This window comes from Cnephaeus nilssonii (genome assembly GCF_951640355.1).
Source record: "Cnephaeus nilssonii genome assembly, chromosome: 12".
Classification (NCBI taxonomy): Eukaryota; Metazoa; Chordata; class Mammalia; order Chiroptera; family Vespertilionidae; genus Cnephaeus; species Cnephaeus nilssonii.
The window spans coordinates 9,720,337-9,741,537 of NC_137083.1; the positions used below are offsets into that span (position 1 = coordinate 9,720,337).

A 21,201-nucleotide genomic window follows, 5' to 3' on the forward strand; every position below is an offset into this window, starting at 1 on the left:
ACTCTTTCCTTTGTCAGACCATAAACACGCACACATGCACATGCACATACACACAGGCACTGTGCAATGGGCGCCTTCCCTCATTTTTCCTTGCCTCTTTCCTTTCACATCCTTTTATTAATGGTACCTCTTAAAGAGATAAATGCCCCCACACAAGTGATACCACTTAAACAGATAAATAGTGCACGCTGGAGAGACACGGAGAGCATGAGAGAAAACCCTGTCTTATTAGACTGGAAACAGACACACTACATTAATGCAAAAAATCAGCATATGGTTCTAATAGGCTTTCTTAAAATGATTTATCAGCTGTGATTAAGCCCTCAACCAGCATGTCTATCTTCATAAATAAAGCAAAAGTGCACCTTGCTCTCAAATGTATCTGCAGTATCTTATTACCCAGCCCTGGACCATGCACTCCATTTATAACACGGCTCTGGGGAGCCAGGAATTTGTGTGCAGCACAAAGTGTGTGCTCTACAGAGGCTGCCAAGATTTAGGACTCTTATCTCAGAGATAGTCTTACTAAAAATCCATTATAATGAAGGTTTATCCCCTCTCTCTGTGCCACGGAGCTCGGCATCGCTGAAATATGAACAGGTAATTAAAAGGATATGCTTGATTTTACAATGAGCCCAGCGACACAGAATCACCAAACAGCTGTTGGGAAAGGCATTTGGCAGGAGGAACAGGTTACCTCTGCCAGGGGACGGGGGGTAGAAAAAGAGGACCACTCTAAAAATCAGACTGGGTCTTTTTCTCCTTTTCCATGCCAAGGAGGGACGACTGCAAATATTAGTCATCTTTGTCCAGACTTCATTCTGAAGCTGGCCAATATGTCAAATGGTCTCAGCGGCAAACTTGAAAGTGAAGTTCACAAACACCCTGAGCAGGGAATGAAGAAGGAAGTGCCTCGACTTCGCAAGGAAGGTGGAGGAAGTCCGGGAAAATGTGTGAGCTCAGTAAGTCGTATGTGGATGTTTGAAAACTACCCAGTCAACCATTTCATACTCACGGGGCATGGCTCTGTTGGAGTGGTATTTACTGCCTGATAAAAAGCCAGGAAGTCCAGGAGGATGAGCTGAACGAATCCCCCACAAAGCATCTAAGCAAAGCATTTTCGTGGCTAACTTCCTTTCAAGCCATTCCTAGGACACACAGAGCTCCATTCACCCTCCTCCTTCTAACAGCAGCCTCAGGCAGAGATCAGAAACACCCATGTGCCCTGCTCTCTGTGAGCCTCTCCGGCCTTTCTCTCCATGGCCACATCAGTTTGACCGAAGCGCAAGTGTGAGATCTTGCGACTCCTTTATTACAACAGGCAATACTACATGATTTAGGCAGGTTTGCTGTGGCATGGTGAAATTTTTGTCAAAAGGCAGTAGACTTTAGGATGGGAAAAATGTAAAATCTCCTAAGAGAAAACATGCTTGGACTATTCCATCAGGGTTGTTAACAAATTGTTTTGCCTGTTTAAAGCGCAGTAGCTCCGGTGAGGAGTGCTCTGGTAGCTGTCGTCTGGGAGTGTTCAAGCCATTAGAAGAGCTGCGCTAATGAGGTCAAAGCCGCTCCTCTCTCCCTCCCGCCAAAATCAATTGTATTTTGGTCCCTTCACATCTCTCACCACTAATGGTGAGTCAACTCTAAGTTCACACCCAGCAGATGGGCAAATCCATGGTATCCCTGTCACAATCAGGGGGCAGCAGATGTCTGCTAAAGCTGGTGTTGAACGGGACATTGTAGGTGATCCTAGGTGATGGTCAGAGTAACGAGGAATATTCATAGCCCGGAGTGCCCACTTTGCCTAATCATGCGCTCCTGTATGTGCACTGTGATGATACAAATAAAGACAACTCTAAGAGAGACCTGAAAAAGGAGCTATTCCCGTCCTCCTGCTGTGCAGGGAGGAGTCGCTCTTTCTGGCAGTGAGGTCTCCACTGTGTTGCTGTCTCTGTGAATGTGGACTTTGGATTTCTGTTCCCAAGACCCCTTTTTGGACGATTCTTTCAGTCAATATCAGAAAAACGTCCAAAGTGAGTGCTGACATGGTATGTGAATGTAACACCACCTACCTGGGAACTAACTTTATTTTCTAATCTCCAGATCTCCACAATTGGAACTACATATGTACATAACTCCAAGGTTATAAGCTACCGGTGAGAAAGTGAAGTCATGTGTGATTTTAGAGACTGGTGGAATGGAGTCATTATCTCCTGCCCTTGTTCTGAATCCGGGCAATACTGTGCATTACTTCTCCACAGCCCACTTCTGGGTTGTTGCCGATCACACCGGAAGTGCTGGAGGCCATTTTCAGGGGGACCAGCAGCACAGAGATATCACAGTGCATATCTCCTCACTTCGGGACATCCCACTGCAAAAAGCGCTGCCAGGACTCTGGACCGCCTTGTTTCCTTCCAGCTACTTGGGCACCAACCAAGTGGGGTAAAAGGGTGGGGCTCCCACACACTCCAGATTCTAGAGCTCTGCAATTGCAGGCTCACCCTGGAAAGGACGGCAATGCCTAGGCAGCCGTGCCAACAAGTCCAGCAATAGCCTCATGTTCATAAATCCTCTGGGAAAGTTCCTAAGCTGTGTGCATAACAAATCACACCGGGAGAAGCCAGGAAGGGGACGACTTCTTTGAGAGCAGCTGTTATTCAAAATGCCCAGCGAAGCATCATCTGTAGTCAATCAATCCGACAGCCACCCAAAACATGACTGTTTTTCTTCTTTGGGGACATGACTGCTTGCAGAGCCTGAATAATCCCCCACCCAAACACAAAGCCACACCGGGCACCAACTTAGGTCATTCTGGTCAGCGCTGTGATCAACTTTCAGAGTTTTCATAAAACAGATGGTACACTCTGCACGTAACTCAGATCCCAGGGATGCCTGTGGCTGCAGCCACACTCGATCCAAAATGCAGGGGTTCGCCTGGCTTCACGGAGAAGACTGGGGAAGCCCCCACAGTGCCAGATAATGACTGCAGAGTTGGCAGGTGAGACTAGGCCACCTCCTAGGCCCAAAACTTTCCAATAAAACAGCTCACATTTGCCATTAGGTCAAATGTTAAAAAATTATCTACATACATAACAGTCTAAGTCAGTGGTCAGCAAACTCATTAGTCAACAGAGCCAAATATCAACAGTACAACGATTGAAATTTCTTTTGAGAGCCCAATTTTTTTATCTTAAACTTCTTCTAATGCCACTTCTTCAAAATAGACTCGCCCAGGCTGTGGTATTTTGTGGAAGAGCCACACTCAAGGGGCCAAAGAGCCGCATGTGGCTCGCGAGCCGCAGTTTGCCGACCACGGGTCTAAGTTAACCAACACGAGTGAGTTTAATTAGAAAGTAGTTGCTTAGAGGCAATCTGAGAGTAAAGTTTTTGGCATTCCATTTGATTCCGGAAACAAAGGAGAGAACTGGCCTTGTCCACAGAAAAGTCAGAAGTTCAAACAGGTTAAAAATAGTCTTTTAGCCCAGCTAGTGTGGCTCAGTGGTTGAGTGCCAACTCATGAACCAGGAGGTCATGGTTCGATTCTGGGTCAGGGCAAATGCCCAGATTGCGGGATCAATCTACAGTAGGGGGTATGCAGGAGGCAGTCAATCAGTGATTCTCTCTCATCATTCATGTTTCTATCTCTCCCACTCCATTCCTCTCTCTCTAAAATCAATAAAAACATGTATAAAAAATAGTCCTTTATATCTCAAAAAGCGAAGAACAAAGGGAAGTCCAGCAATGTTCTGAAGAAGACCACAGCCAATAGCCCATCATACCTGGGATGCGAGGACCATCCCAGCCAAAAAATACGGATCAAGCGGGTGACACTGCGTGTCTGACCACCTCTTCATCCAACCAGCTGGTGAGCCCCTCTGGTTCATCAGAATAGTTAGTTCCCAAAGTGTAGAAAGTTGGTACAAGTAATTTAGAGGGAAAGCCCTGACATTTTATAAAATTTCCTAGGCCTTTGGGCTCTGGGTGTAGTTGGGTAAAGCACATAGAAAATGTTTCTTTGGGTTCTGATGTGAAAATCAGTAATTGCACCACAAGTTTGAGTTGACAGCCAACTTGCTGGAAATCTGGACAGGAGGAATGCATGGAATCCCAGTTCCTGGCCCTAGCCTTATCAATATGGAAATAACTTAACAACACACAAATGCTAAAAACAGGGTTCCCAGAGCAAATCACTCCCATACCTGCTCTTAATGTTCACCTGGATTTATGAGATGACGGAGGCAGGGACTCTTGCAACCATTATATTATTTTCCTTTTCCCTTTTTACAATGTCAGTTTCTGCTCCCATCTCTGTGAGGGGCCCAGGCTTACCCGATTCTTAGCGGCAGATGCTCACTGTGTCGTCTAACATTTGGTCCAATTTTCCAAATTGGGGGTGGGTGTTTTCTGCCTAGAACGAAAGCTTCCTCTTTTAGTCATTTTGTTTTAATCTGGCCCAGAAAACAGATCTGTTTTGCTGCTTGCCTTGGGAATATGAATGCAGGGCCTCACAGAGGACAGTACGGTTTCCTCTGCAGATGCCTGGGCCCCCTGCCCCCAGGTACACACTGCCTCTGTGCCTGTCTGGTATGTTGGAAGTCCTGAATACTCAAAGCTGGGCATGGATGCCTTCAGAGGACAGCGTCCATTCACTGTTGTGATTCCATTTGGGTCAATACTTGAAATCCCAGTCTGGCTTGCCTGCCTTCGGACGGGTAAGAAGTGATTTTAATGAGCTGGGAACCCAACCCAACATGGAACAGAAAAATCATGCTGCCTCCTGGGAAAAGCTGCCTCTTCCTGGGCCCTTAGCACTGAGCTTCATGATTGTTTTAGCGAAGATTCTCCCAGCCAAATAATTCAACTGGGCTAACCGTCAACTACAGTAAGGCTGCCTGCGGGCAGGCGGGCCAAACAAGAGGTCCTCACAGCCCGTCTGGGTTGATGGTTGTCCCTGGGGAACTTCAGGGCTCCACCATGTTTTTGTTATTTTTTGTTTCTTTTCTTGGTCAATTTTTTAACTTTGCCCCTCCCTCATCCCTGCTTTGGTTCTTTAAAATGCATTCCATGTATAGAATGTTGTAGAATCAAGGCTATGTTTAACGTCTTTCAAACAATGGACTTTCTTTCATACCTGTGACATCCCACACCAACCCTTCTACCTTTTAACAGTGGCAATATTTGAAGGAACTTTTAACTGCAAGTGACAGGCAAACAGCTTCAAGAAGACATTCTTTAAAACTTTTAAATATTTCTGTTAAAAAATGCATTCCATTTTATAATAATACTTAATGTGAAGCATTTCTTTTAAGTTAGGCTGGAGGCCAAAAAACTTTCTTGGAATTTGCAACAATAAATAACCCAGTAGGAAGTGATGATGGTCTAGACTTGAGGTGATGGGAATGGAAAATACAGAGAAGATAGGAAAGTTGACTGGAGTGAATGGGGCACAGGAGGGTGGGGGAGGCAAGCTGACTGCTGTGGTGGGTGAGTGATTAGCCTCTGTCAGAACCAGGGGAGTCAGATGTGGCACTGAGTTTGCGCTGGAAAACTCTGAAGACAGTTCTGGGCAAGTTGAGTTCGAAACAGCAGTGTTATATTCCAATGAGAATGTCAGTAACAGGTGGAGGTTAGAGATAAATATTAAAGTCCAACATAAGGGCTAGATGTATAGGTAAAGGAATTGTCAGGGTGGAGTTGGTTGTTAAGCTATGAGAATGTGTGAATTCTCTGAAGAGAAAGTGTAAACAGAAACCACCTGTGAGTAGATACAACCAAAAGACAGGGCAGCAGAAGCAGAACAGAGAGGTGGGGGAAAAGCCAGAACATGTCACTCCTGCCCTTGGCTCTCCTTAGTGAGTGCCTATCAACTCTCTTTCTTGATAGTTTATTCCCCTGTATTTAAAATGGGGACGATAGTACTGGCATAACCACCTATAATTATTCCGTTAGTGAAGGGACCAAAATCAAGTGATCATGAATAACAAGTTCAAAATGTCATATGTGCATTTGAATATGCTTCTCGTGAATATGATCATTGCCATTTTCAGTCACAACTGAACAAGAAATAAATACTGCTGCACGAGAACATGGTTTTATTCTGCAAAATCTTCAACACAAATAGAGAGGTTCCACCAATCAATGTTCATTTTCCTCTAGCAATCTTCATGTTATATTGTAAAAAGGGAAAACAATCCCAATCTCTTGTACTTCATAGCTGCAAGTGGGAACAAGTACCTCTTATGAGAATACCCATCACAGCCAGGAGTAAATCTAAAACCTTTCTAACTCAAACTTGAGCCTGTGAGACCCTTGTGACCAGTATTTAAAAAGACCTCAGCTAGCCCAGCTGGCATGGCTCAGTGGTTGAGTGTAGACCTATGAATCCGGAGATCATGGTTCCATTCCCTGTCAAGGCACATGGTTGTGGGCTCAATCCCCAGTAGGGGGTAGGCAGGAGGCAGCCAACCAATGATTCTCTCTCATCATTGATGTTTGTTTTTTTCTCTCTCTCTCCATTCCTCTCTGAAATCAATAAAAATATTTTAAAGAGAGACCCCTGCCTTGCCAGAATAAATGTCATATATATATAATCCATGACAAGAAAACTCAATTGCTTAATACTGAACTCGGAGAACAATAACACCTGCCACTCACAGGCAGAGAGACAATCATCTGCAATTACTGCCACCACCACTGCTGCTGAAGGCAGAGCCATGAACTGCCAAATGATTTAGCATTAGAAATTAGATCCCCTGCCTCAAGAGGTAAGATATGTTTTCTTTAGTGTGGAACTTAGGCCATAAGGACTCATCAATTAAGGTCCAAATTATCCAAATATACAGATTCTCCATGGGAGGAGATGGACAAACCCCCAGTGGCCCTCTCAGTCAGAATTCCTCTAAGCCATGGGCCTTCCCTCGTCATCCAGGCCAAACATACTTGATAGACTGCTCACTCTTTGCAAGGTAATAAGCAATGCATTTTGCCGCTTTGAGGATACTCTGACTCTCCTCAAAACAAAATAGTTTTATAAAACAAAAACTACAAGTTTATTTTATTCCCCACTCCATTTTAAAATTGAGGCAGCACCTCAGATCACATCAGGAGTCATTGACATATATGGAAATAGATGCCAACTCTTGCTAATCTCTGTTAAAACTGTACTCATTAATCCTAAATCCTATGGAACTAGGCACATGAAATAGCTTCCAGTTTATCTGTTTGCCGTTTAGTTGTTTGCCGGAGTGGGATATGAAGACCAAGTCAATTTCTCTTTTCCAGTGTCAAATTCCACCTAAGTTGAGGGCATATTTTAAACCTATAAGGAGAAAGCTGTAGTGTACTAGAATGGGAAGCAAAAAATCCTTATAAGGGTTAGGATTTCCAGTTATTTGGGTAGAGGGAGAAATAGGTTGTCTCTCATAATATTGCCAGTGGGTATTTCCTTTTCAACCATGCTGATAAAAACAAAACCAAAAAATCCGAAAAGATAAAAAACAGTCTCATCCAGTACAATTTAACAAGCATGGTGACATTTTAAATACCCGGATAAAACCAAGTTTAGGTTTCAGGATATTCTTTCCTCCAGACTTCTGGAGGACGGGGGATAGTTTTACACAAATATCATAGAAAACATAACACAACCGGAAACATGCAGCTGTTGCAAGTCTGCTCAATTTTGTGTCTTTTCTTTTCCATCCAGAGCCACTCACACCTTCCCCAGAGAGCAGCTGGGCCAGCTAGTGGCTGATAGAGCAAGACTGTGTAGGAAAGCAAAGCAAAGCGCCTCCCTCTCTGCATCCTCTCTCCCCCAAGAGTTGGTGGTGTCGGGTAACATGATTTCCAGGTACAGAATTTAATCAGATTGAGCAGCCCACTGTTCTGAGCTGAGACTGACCTGGCCTTGCCCTGTTCTGTGACTCCTGTTGAGCTGGGATGCAAGATCTTAAGATTGTAGCTTGTCCCTTGTTCCCATGTGTTAAACAGTCAACACCCTCTGGGAATAGACTGCACTTTTCATCATTTGGGTAGGAATTCTAGCGCATGGAAATGTCCTAATTTGCTATTGCTGCATCAGCATAATGAGTCATATTTAGGTCCTATGGGAGAATAACAACACTTAGCACTTATACCAGCACTTTTCATCTTCAGGGTCTTTAACCACGTTGGGCTGGGATGTTAGATCTCTCTCAGGAAGACAAAGGAGTTAATTTCTAGTCCTTTCAACTCCCCTTCCTTTCTTACACATGCACACACATACACTTGCACAAAACTGTTATCAGATGGCAAAGCTTTCTCTGGCTTCCTAGATTTGCGTTAGTCTATCTTAATAAAAAAGAAATCAAATGTAAAAGGTTAATTCACCCTCCTCTTTCTTTCTTTTTCTTTTTAAAATAATCTTTTCTACCCTCTAATTTGGAACACAAAATCAGCATCTCAACTGCCAGTTGTTGGACTCCATTCAGCATTACTGAAAGGGTTCCCATACTTGACTTGAATTTTCATGCCTCATGATCTTCTGTGTCATTGCTGGCCACTGAGGAGAGTTAAATGCCTTGTATTGGAAGATTTTGGAGGGCTCTGCCAAGTTCCATGTTCAGACCTTTTCCTTCATTTCCATTCACTCCTGGCCCAGGTAATCCATCTAGTCTCATGTGTTTAAACACCACCAGTCTGCCAATGACTCCCAAATTTACATCTCCAGACAGGTGGCCACCTCCTTAATTAGACCTATATATCCACCTGTGGATTCATTTTCTCCATTTAAAATAATCCTCTCCATCTTCCCATCATACCTGCTCATCTCACAGGCAACTCCATTCTTCTAGCTGCTTCGGCTAAAAACCCAAATTTGTGCTTGATTCCATTATTTCTGCTACTCCTCAGATCTAACACATCAGACAATCCTAGTGACTCCCTCTTTGGAAAACAACCAGAATCTAACCACGCCCTCCATCTCCATCTTGACTAGTATGCTAACCATCTTTAATCTAGACTCTTTCAATACATTCCTAACTCGTCTTTCTCCTAACTGGTTGCTGGTGCCTTCCAACAGTTCACTTTCAACTCAGCACCCAAGGTGATATTTCTAATTATAAATCAGATTTTATCACTCTTCTGCTCAAAACCGTTCTATGGTTCCCCATCTCACTCAGAGTAAAAGCCAAAGTCTTCAGGGATTCCTGGATCTGCCCTCCCACAGCCACTCTTTCGCATTATTACTAGTACACACTCTCCTCCAGCCAAACTGAGCATCCTCTAGCTCCAGGGCTTTGTACTTATTGGTTCTCCACTTGGAACACTCTTCTCCCCAACACATACCTGGTTCAGGCCTTCTCCTCCTTCCTTCAGGTCTCTACCTCATGTCCAATCACCAGCCATGCCCTCCCTAACCACCCTGTGCCACTTCCCTGCCATATTTTTCTCCTTAGCACTAGTTACACATTTTATTGTCTTTACTTGCTTCTTGTTTGTCTTGCCCACTAGAAGTAAGTTACATGAATGCAAGGTTGTTTTATTTTCTTCTTCTTACCAGCTTTGGTCAGTAGTATATTCACCAATGCCTTGGACAGTGTCTGCCAAGTGGTGGGCACTTGAAAATTTTTCTTGAATGAATAAATAATGAACAATAATTTCTCATCTGTTTTAGGACATGGACTAGGCCTGATTTGTAAGCCAGAGGCAAGCTTAATTTTTTTTTTAAATAATCCTCACCTGAGAACATGTTTTCCATTGGTTTTCTTAAAGAAAGTGAAAAGGAGGGGGAGAGACAGAAAAAGAAACATTGATGTGAGAGAGACATATTGATTGGTTGCCTCCTACATGCACCCCAACTGGGGCCGGGGATCAAGCCTGCAACGGAGGTATGTGCCCCTGACCAGAACTGAACCCGAGACCCCTCAGTCCACAAGCCAACACTCTAACCACTGAGCCAAATCCGTTAGGGCCAACTTTAAATTTATGATACCTGCTAGTGAGAGAAGCTTTTCCAAGGGGCAAAGTCTCTTATTAAAGAGTTTTGAAGCTCTGAACTTAATACTAACACAGAAAATTGAGGTAATTGTGGAATGTATTGGTTGCTATTTATGATATGGATATAGACACTGGGGCTTTTTTCAGTGGCCATGGCCTGCCTCTAGCCTGTCCTCCCTGTATGCACACAGTAAGATACTTTTGGAAAAGTGTTAGATATAGTCTATAGAACATAATTTTCCCCAATGTACAGCCACATGGGAGAAGCAAAGATCAACTCTCTATTTACCCTTTAATAGAATTTTCTAGATCAAACTACAGTTAGAAATTTAAAGGTACAGGGAATGAACAGCTCAATCTTTCCACTATTTTGTATAAAGTACTTAGAAAGTTCTAGCAAGACTTTATAAGCAAATTCTCCAGATCAATTCATCCATCTTCCACTTTACTAAAACTTGCTGAGGAAATGAATGCAAGCTTTTATTAAAAGACAATAAGAAAAAGAAATCAGAAGAGAGTTGTGGATATAGGGAGAAAAATAAGATTATCTGAATGTGGAGCAAAAGGGAAGAAGGAGAACATAGCACTCAGTAATAATCAGGTATGCATTAAATAAAGAGCTGTATTCCTACCTTTTAAGCAGAGAACAAATAAATGAAGTGGGAGCTGGGGTTGGCAGTATGCCAAGGATGATGGTAGCTGGAGAAATGTGGTCCAACGGTGGATGAGACTGTATTGGCAGATTGGAAAGCATCCCCTCCTCATTTCTCCACCTTGTTGCTTCCAAAGAAATGCTAGAGCAGAAGCTATTAATACAGCCCATTTGGATGAGTCACCATGCAAAGGGCCTTAAGAAGGTGCCCTCTTGTGGAGCCATGGGTACCCGGGGCTGGATTTGGCTCATCTGGTTTGAACAAGGCAAGGGAAGAGGATACCTCAACAGCCTTAATGTTCTCCACCTTCCAGGGTTTGCAAGTGACGTGGGGGTATCAGACAGTGACCTGCTGAGAGGTCTGCCCCAAAACCATGGGGAAATCTGACTGTAGGATCCCCACCACCACATAACCATCAAGAAATTATCACATGGCTAAGAGCGACATTTAAAAAAGAAAATACAACTATAATAGTCCTCTTTTTCAACTTTGCTTGCCTAATTATCTTAATTTTTAAAGCTTAATTACTTATACTCTTTTTCAACTCATAAAAAAATGTATAGCCTGAAAATGTTTCTTAAATTAAAAATCTGGACCAGAGAAAATATAAACTGGAATTGAAAGTCTAGTCTGGGAGGAAGTAAAATGCCCTCATAACTGTGTTCTACCAAGTTCTCAAAGGTAAGCAGTAAGTTTGGCTTATGTTAACTGAGCAGTCAAAGCGAAAAGAGAAACAGAACCAGTTACATGATTCTCAGGTTCATGAGAAAAAAATATTTCAGTTCCTCAGGGGAAGCAAACTATTTCCTGGAATTCAGATCTGCAAGAATTTCCTCCCACGGGACTTCATATAGGAGATCATGAGTACTATATAATGGAGACCACCTAAAATCACAGCCCTACCATGGGCTTCCTTAGCTGTCCTTGGTAAATGTCTTTAGGAAAAATCAAAGGCATCCACTTCAGTTAAAGCCACTCTATCAGAAATGAAGACAGTTTGAATCAAGTACACACCATTTATATAGTTCAGCATAATCTAAAACTCTAACTTCCAATAGCTTGAGGAATGAATTAACTTAGTCTTTTACATATACCATGCCTATCAGGAGAGCTAAATTTACTACTCAACAAGGGGAAATTTACTCAAGTGTTTGGTTTGGGGCTCTTCATCTCCCTTGCTTTTTCATAGTTTTTTTTTTTTAAGAAACCTATTTCTAATGCAATGAAATATAGAATATGCACCTTTTATTTTCATTGTGTTAATTTTTTAAGTGCTTAGAACAGTGTCTGGCAAATAAATGCTAAATAAGTGTTTGCTTAGAAAAAGAAAAAAGGTCCTTCCTATCACTGAGGTGGTAGGGATGGGGGGCATCAAGTATGAATGACAAATTATTCATAAACAAATAAAATGAGTTGACAGAGATTTTATATCCCTCTTACTGTAACCTTCACCTATTCTCCTGATTTTCTTCTAAAGCAGTATGAGCTGAATACAAGCCTTTGACTATTTTGATGTGAGAACATGACATGAAAAACCTGGTGGAGAGGGATTATTAAAATTTCACATAGAAGAGGATTCAAAGGTTTTGAAACACTTAGGGAAACATCAGAGCCTTTTAAAATTTCTTCTCCGGATGGAACAGCTGGAACTTCAAAATCCATTACAACCTAGCTGGTCCTTCCTGCCAACCAACTTTCACATTTTAAGATTGTTCATGGAATGTGTCTAATTTGTTGTTTCATACATTTTGGGCACTCAATAATGCTCTATAAAAACAATGAAAAAGCACTAAAATGCTTCATTATCACACTTACTTATGACTTCATTTCCTTTCCTTAATCTTATAAAGTGATTTGAAAATGCCAGCACAACATTACAATAAAACTGAATATGTTCTGGAGGAATTCATAAAGTGGATTTTCTAAACTTTCCATACCTCCAGTTAACCTATTTATCTCAATAGCAACAGATGTTCCATAATATAACTAGGAAGTAACTGTGAACATGGGACATCAAAGTTAAAACCTGGGTCAAAAATTAGACAAACCTCCTCTAATACTGCTATAATTTTTCACCTGTTGTCTCTTTGAATCTTGTAAGGCTTGCTATTAAATATTTAGGAAAACAACTAGTTTTGAACAGAAAAAGTCTGTGAGTTTATCTGACTCAGATTCAAGAATCAGGTAGTGTGTTGTTTTTTAAGGTTTTGTTTTTTTTGTGTTGTTTTGTTTATTAGGTTTTGGTGGTTTTTTTTGCTTGAATTTAGTATTTAGATACCAGTTTTTCCCATGATTTTTCTAGCTTCAGGTTCTATCACAATCAGGGATTCATCCTTTTTTAAAACAAAACAAAACATTAAATGGACATTTGCAAATGGATAAAATACTAATTAAGGGCCAAGCCACATCAGCAATCAACCTGCAGTGCCATCCATTTCCACCAAGAGTTTCCACCAGGTGCTGGAGGAGGCACCTCTCGAGGCATCCATCCCAGCAAACCTACCCGCTTACTGCTCTCCTCCTCCTGAGCCTTCCTGAACTCATGCTCTAGAGAGCAATCCAGCTCATTGAAGAGTCCCACTTCCTCGCAGTTCTTCAGGAATCTCGTTGGGGTTGGAGTCTGATCTGAAAACAGAGACCGAGTGATCATTCATGGGTTCTTTTCCTCAAAAGCTAGTGGGAAGCCTATATTCAATTCACAACTCCCCTCCCCTCACCTTAATTAAGATGCCGACTGGCCACCCATAATCTTCCAGCCCTTTAAATAAAGTGAGAATATGAAAGAAAATTAAACCATAAATCCCAAAGGAGGAACATGGTATGTAGTTGGCTACAGTAGGTAAGGGATTTCCAAACCTCCCTCCAGACAATTTGGGGAGGTCCCACCCTTGACTTGCTGGGTCCATATCACTGGAATTACACTGCAAAACTAACTGGAAAAAATATTTAACTAAAATCAGCCAAAAAATCTGCTGAGCCCATGATAAGCCTAATTTCACGGGACTGGAAGGAAAAAGGACTTTGTAGATTTTTATACCAAACAAAGAGAAATACACAGACATGTGAATTCCTTTTCCATAAAGGAGAAGGAAAATTTAGCAATTCTCTCATTTTGAGAGTCATAGAGAATGATGAAAGGTTCCAAGTCAAATACATTCAACTCCTAACCCATTAAAAATATAATAATTAATTTTAGTTTTCTTTGCTATAGCTAAAAGAATGTCCTGAGAATATTCTTTAAAAGGAATAAAATTTATTTCATATTTGGACTGTCTAGAGCAGCAGTCCTCATGGACCACTGGTTGGCGACCGCTGGTTTAGAGAGCTTATTACTTTGAAAACTGAAGGATCTCAAGCCACTATTTGTGGCTTAATATTTGCCCATTTTACAAACTATTTTCTCACAACATTCTCTATAATCTAGATCTCACAGATTCTATGAGATAAGTAGGGTGTATATTATTTTAGAAATGAATTAGTTAAGTAACTTGAACAAGCTCACACAAATTGTAACCATCTTATTACTATAAAGTCCTCTTTTACCTACAAACATACTCCCTTCTCAATCTGAATCCTGAGCTTTGACCAGACTCTCCCAGCTCCAAAGAACTCTGTTGTATGTGTAAAAGACAACACTGACAACCCAGAAATCTAGATTTGAAAGTGCGTGATATGGGGGAAATTACCTCAATTCTCTAGCCCTCACAGTCCTCATCTTTTAAATCAAGTTCTAAAGTTACATAATTTTGTGAATCCTAAAATCACTATCATAATGGGTTCCCTTCAAACAGCACAGTCATTAGGCCAAAGAAACATATGACCATTTCAAGGACAGCTAAATGGGGATATAAGTAAGAGCTGGTTGGTTAGACACTAGATATTAGGCCAGAGATAAGGGCTAGATATACAGATAAAGGGGCTTTCTGAATAGAAGGTGTAAGTAGTTAAGACCTGAAAGTGGAAATAAAACTGCGTGTGTGTGTGTGTGTGTGTGTGTGTGTGTGTACATATTCTTCCATTTATTGAGTGCTTATTCCAAGCCAGGCATAGTGCTAAGCGTTTTGTATGCACCATCTCAACCATCTCATTAATGTTCTCACCAATCACACTAAGTAAAAATTATTTTCCCCATTTTACTTATGAGGACACTGAAACTCACCCCAGGCCTAATTTAGAAATTGGGTCCCATAATCATATCAGTAATTGATAATCCTAACAATCTTTGGTTCTTTTGAAATATCTGGGAATCACTGAATCCCTCATACAATAAAACTATATTACAATCCCATAGACTCTCTACTATCTTGCAGAAACATTTTTGGTGACTAAAAAAACTGAGAAAATATCACATGTGAAAATGGAAATATTAGACCACTTGCCATCAGTTGGAATTTAGTTTTCCAGGTTTTACTTTCCTTTTATTTCCCTATGATTCTTTGTTGTAGATTTATAAGTTGAGGACCATGATTCCAGGGACAGAAAACAGTCATCCTGGAGGCTCCAAGTCCTGAACAATGAGACGAGTTCAGGAGATGGCCCATGAAATCGAGTTCAGGCTAGCATCGGGGGCCAATCCCCAAGCAAAGTTGACAGATGTCTTATGTCTCCTCTAAAGCAAAATTATTGCCAAATACCAGCCCATGCTCACATATATCAGCAAAGGAGGTTGAAGAAGCATGGCACAGGGACAGGGATGTCTCTGTCATCATGGGCCTCTCTACAACAATAGAAACAAAAGCGAGGGAACAAGGGGAGCCAGGGCTGTAAATGGAGTTAGTTCCTCCCATCCCAAGAGCAGAATACCCAGATGAAGGCCCCAGAGTTGTTGCCAAATGGGACTTTTTTTGCGGTATGATATAGTGAGAGAAAAACAAAACAGATATCTATGTCCACATTTGGAATAGATAAGGCACACTGTTCCTAATTTTTTATTCATTTTCTTCTTGTGAATGAGCCATTCTTTCCAGTTACAACAGGAACCAGACAATGGAGCTTAACTTTTGTTTTAACATTTATTAGAATTAATACAGGGTCTCCAGTTGTCTTTGATCCCACATGGTACCAGTTCCAAGTAAGCCAGGAAATGTGCAAATCTTCAAAAAGGGAACAGCTAAATCTATCAGCAGCTTAAATAAAAGAGGCAGAGGTTCTTAGCCACATGAATGCCTTGTCAAATAACTGTTCCAGCTGAAATTAGACCTGAAGTGGGTAATGTCCATGGCCATAAATTAAAATTCTTGTAAACCACACCCTATTTAAAACTAAGTGCATACACTGGTTAGTTACAGCAGCAGCAATTTCCATATCCTGAATGATAGGGGCCAGTGCTTTCTTGGTGGATAATATCTAATGTGTGTCCAGGAGGCCACACTCCAGGGACTTACAGGAACTCCAGTGGGAACTCAGAGCTGAGACGATTGTTTAAGGACTTTTGCTCACCATTCTCTTAAGTGTTTCCCTTTCAGTGAGGACCATCAGAATGACAGAGGGAGATAACACCAAGTCTCAGAGGAAACTGAAAGTTAAATAACTTTTGAGTCGGAACTTGACCCGCATTGACAGTGATTTGTTGTTACTGCCTTTGTAAATCTGAATTGGCACTGCATAAGCATCTGCTTGTTACCTTCTCGCAGGTTGCAAATAGTATCCATGTTCTTAGGAGACACCTGGGGCCAGTGCACGTGAGAAATCTTACCACTTCTACTCATCTCACGCGTCCTTGGGGATCTCTTTACCCACTGAACAAGGAAGATTTGACACCAGAGGGATTAAAAAATCCTTTGTAACATTTGCCATATTTCAATACCTAGTTACCTTCCCGGTGAATCTATTTCTTAAAAAAAGGAGCATCTTGTCAGAATTGCAGCCTCTGTAGATAGCTATGGAAAGGACACTGGCCATGTGGAGACACTACCTGTATATCTACCCGGAAGAGTGTCACAAACAGCATTATGATTTAGGATAAACAGGAAATCCTGTATACCACATTGCATCTGGGAAGGAAAACAAATATACGGCTAGAACTATTAGAAAAAAAATAGTAACTCATTAAGTTTTCTCATCAGTCCATGGTCTGCCTAGCATCAGTGCTTCAGACTCAGTGAATATGATTATTCCAAAATCTAAATGACAAGCACAAAGCTAAAGCCTGAAACCTGATTCTTCTTTTAAAAAGTGGTGAGTCTGCTCAAATTTAATAATAGGTTGCTACCTTATTCGGTTTCAGAGCTGCGTTTGAGTTAAGTATTTGTCTAAGTTTTATTTTCCTCAATGATAAAAAAATGGCAGAGCAACAAGTCATCAATTAAGGAAAAAGAAAAAAGGAAAAGAAAATCAGAGTTCCCATCATACACTGGAGGAGAAGAATGTGAACGCCCTAAGCAAAATTTTCTTTCCTATTGGTCTGATATTCTTAACTATGGTTATTACTAAAGGACTATGTAAAGTAATTTTACATCATTTCATATTAAATTGATGGTGGCTAGTAATTCTATGAAAGCCTCACTAATTCAGACCAGTTATAAAAAAGATCAGTTTGAATTAGTGACTATTCTAATTATAGGGTATTTTTAAAAGGCAGTGCATTTTTTTATTATTTGCATGACTTAATTTCAGCCAACAAAATGTGGCTTAATGGAATTCCCAAGAGTGCACTCAAATCAATAGAGAAAATAATTGGAATTAGCTTATCTATTTTAGTAAGAGTTGGGGTTCTCAAACAAGGCAATTTTCTTAGATACTTTTTACATTTGGTTTATATTTACAGCTATCGCATGAATTTTTCAGTAATGCTTTCTTTATAATATTCTTACTTAGTCCCTATATGAATGTTAATAAAGTCCTGATTAAGAGAGTTTACATTAAATAAATTTGAAAATACATAATCCTTTATAAAAGCAATAATCAGTAACAAATGACAGAATTCAAGACAGGCTTCTTTGCAATAAATGTGCCTTTTATTAAGTATAAAAGTACAATAGAAGTGATAGGGTCCTCTCAGTGACACTGATATTTCTCTTTCCCTTTATCCCAAGATGCAGTGCTACCATGAGTCAAACCAAAGCAACTCTGGTTTTAGAACAACAGCTGTGGGATGCTTAAAAAACAGACCATGGCTGGGGTGATCCAAATCAGTGAGAGATGAGACACTCATACTCTTGAATCGTCTGCTGGAATCTGTACTTTGTCAAGGTGGACAGCTGGTGGACTAGATACCCTGAGAGTGCCTATGAGACAAGTCAAAAAGGCTCTGAAAAGGGCTTGCTTAGGACACATAGCTGCAGAAACATAGATTTAGATTTAAATCAAACAATTATATGTTCTACATCTCCTATCAGCCATGGCCTAGTCCAAGTGTGCCAATAGCAATCAAGCCATGACTTTAATTTGCTTTAGAAGAGCTGAGCTGGTAAAAAGGCTTAGTAACACTGTGAGATCATGTCTCTGCTGGCCAAGTGAACTAAGGGATCCAAGGCGATTGTCTTATCAAAACCTGCCCCAAGTAGTGAAAGCTCAAGCTTAACATTTCCACTTAGTCACTAATTTGCCCGAGTTCTCCGACACTCTTTGTCAAAGGGGAGGGTTTCCAGATGGAATAGACTGGAAGCCAGTTTTTCATACATAAAAGATGACTGCAGATCAAGGCCTCTGAGGTATTCAGGTGAATCATTTAAAGTTCTATTTTGCTAGATCAGCTTGAAACATGCTTGAGAAGCTCCTATAAATGCCAATAGCCACTTGTTGCAATGAACAAGATAATCTGATTTAAAAACACAATCTTTGTTCCTCTAAATGCTAATGTGTTAGTATAATCTCCTTCTAAAAACTTTCATTTTCTTCATTTGATTGCTATTAAATAGATAAGTCAGTAATAAAAGAAAAAGAAGTTCATAGATTTATATTCAAACACAAATGTAAGACCAAAGCATGTTCTTAGTATGTATAGCTCACCAAATCCAGGCGTATAGTAAGAAAATTATAGACACATAGGGACTTTAGACAAACTGCTCATCCTCTTAATTTTGTTTCCTCATATGAAAAAGTAGCTAGAATTAAATGATACAATGCATGGAAAGGAGAAGGCACAATTGCAGGCACAAGACAAGGCAATGAATGGAAGCTATTGTTATTAGCATGCTGCCCTCTGGTGCAAACCATGTCCATCACCCTCTGTTCCATTAAGATTGGATTAATTTACAAAGTGGGAATTCACCTTCAATGGAAGAGGAAATAAATATGGAGTGAGTGTGTGTGTGTGTGTGTGTGTGTGTGTGTGTGTGTGTGTGATTTATTTACTCAGTCGGGGGTTTTATATTCTAGTTCATTCTAAAAACAATTTGGGTGAGGTATATTACCTTCCCTTTGGCTTCCCCCTCAAAATGCCCATGGATGATTAAGCAGAGTTTGTAACAAAGAGACACAAGCAATAGATTTGGGCTGAAGTTGTCTGGTTGATCAGGATCAGGATCTTGGAAACAAATGTTCCACTTCATTGAACAACATTCTTTCTTTCTCCAAAGAATTAGATTTACAGCGTATTAAAGATAGGTCCTAATTCTAGACTTAATCCAGGGACACAGTTGGGTTCTGAGAGACTATATTGTCATTTATGTTAGATGCTCTGTATCAGATGGTGATAAGGAAAGTGGATTGAGGAAGCTAGTCTCTCTGGCCTCTCTTCTGTGTGTCAGCTCAAGATATAGTCAGCTGCACCACATATGGTTTTGTGGTTTTACTACTTCCAGTCTCACCATATTCACAAGATAAGGAGAAAGGACACCTGAGCCCACAGTACTGAACATCAGGTCTTGGCTGAAATGCCACCCATGCAGAGAGGGCTTTGCCAACCTTCCTTAGGCAGTCTGCTTACCACTTGTGTCCCACTGTCATGTTTTACCTTATTAGTGACAGCACTTATCACTAGTGGATATTTTCTTATTTATTTATCTGGGGAGGGGGTTGTCTATTATTTCTCTTCTTCCCCACTCCCAATACAGTATACGAAGTTCCATGGAAGATGGACCTCATCAGTCTTGTTCATTGCAGCATTCCTAGCACCTTGTCGGATCCTATTTTTGTTGAATAAGTATTTGTTGAATGAATGAATAAGTGAAGTTCAAGTGTGTTGAACTTTCACCTTTCCTGAAAGGTGAAACCCAATCAACATCTCTAATGGTAAGTCTAAGAAAGAGACAGGTGGGTCCATGCCTTGAAATGCCTAGTAATCTCACCATGAAGCAAAACCCATAATCTAAGACAATATTTCCACCATGTTATGCCAACACACACCACATGTGTGTACAAACACATACACACAGAGTTCTCATTTGGAATATTATTTCCTTGTTTGGCTATAAATAAAATTGCCCTTTATTTTCCTGCACAGAACTTGGGTCCCCTGTAAATAAGTGGGGGTGGGGATTTCTGAGAGGGCAAAATTTAGGAATTTCTGGATGCCTAACCATATTGCCATTAAAATAGATCCAAACATCATCCTCTTTAACACTGAAATTTTATCATATTTCAAACCAAACAGAACTTATGTCACAGAACAGCTGATAATTTTGCAACCTGTGTATAGAAGTATATTGTTCTCAATTGATTCTCTCTTTGAACTTGGCATCTAAAAACCTTTGATATCACAACTTCCCTCACCATGAAATTATCATCTATCAGATCAAGAACAGCTGAAAGTAAAGAGTTGAGTCCATCATAATATCAGGACTCTGTACATGGGCCATGTGGATCAAATAAGAATGGGAGGATCAATGAGGGAAGGGCTACATGTTTTTGCCCCCAGAATCCAAAACCATCCCCATTCATGTCCCTACTAGTCCTGTCCCTTTAGACTGGGAGGTCTTTATGTTTACTGTCTATTCATAAGAGTAGCTGCAGCTTAATCAAACACATGACTACCACCTTGACTACCCTGCCTTGTGGCAGGTCAAAGATCACTCTGGCCTAAATAAAATGGACTTTGTGCCAAAGCTATGTAATTATTTTAGATACTACAACTCTTTGGACATTTATCTTTGAAGAGTATATCTGCAGTGTCTTAATAACTTCCCTAACTTCAATATTTATAATTAATAAATGCTGAAGTGATTTTCTAAAATACAACTTAACAAGATATCCTGAAATTAGTAATGAATATACATACTACTATACTTTATCTTCTTTCTTTCTTTTTTCTTTTTTTTATATTTTATTGATATTTTACAGACAGGAAAGGAGAGGGACAGAGAGCTAGAAACATCGATGAGAGAGAAACATCGACCAGCTGCCTCCTGCACACCCCCTACCGGGGATGTGCCCGCAACCAAGGTACATGCCCTTGCCCGGAATCGAACCTGGGACCTTTCAGTCCGCAGACCGACGCTCTATCCACTGAGCCAAACCGGTTTCGGCTACTTTATCTTCTTAATGTCAAATTCTAGTTCATTTGGAATAAAATTTTAATTGAATATTGCTTTAAAAAATGGACCGAGGGACTTGAAAACTTTTGCCCTGATGATGTTTGCTGATTTAAGATTGGTTTATACTATTTTTATTAGTAATATATTTCAAACTGTAAAAG

General features: G+C 40.6%; 1 protein-coding gene across 5 annotated transcripts in view; it reads right to left on the reverse strand.

Moving 5' to 3' along the window:
- The window catches only part of CREB5 (cAMP responsive element binding protein 5), a 396,562-nt gene that overhangs the window by 297,368 nt on the left and 77,993 nt on the right, over nt 1-21,201 (reverse strand). For all 5 annotated transcript variants that reach the window (XM_079785886.1, XM_079785885.1, XM_079785888.1 and 2 more), the window contains one exon: nt 13,129-13,250. In XM_079785886.1, coding sequence (XP_079642012.1) covers nt 13,129-13,250 — 122 coding nt within the window. The remainder of the gene's footprint in view (nt 1-13,128; nt 13,251-21,201) is intronic.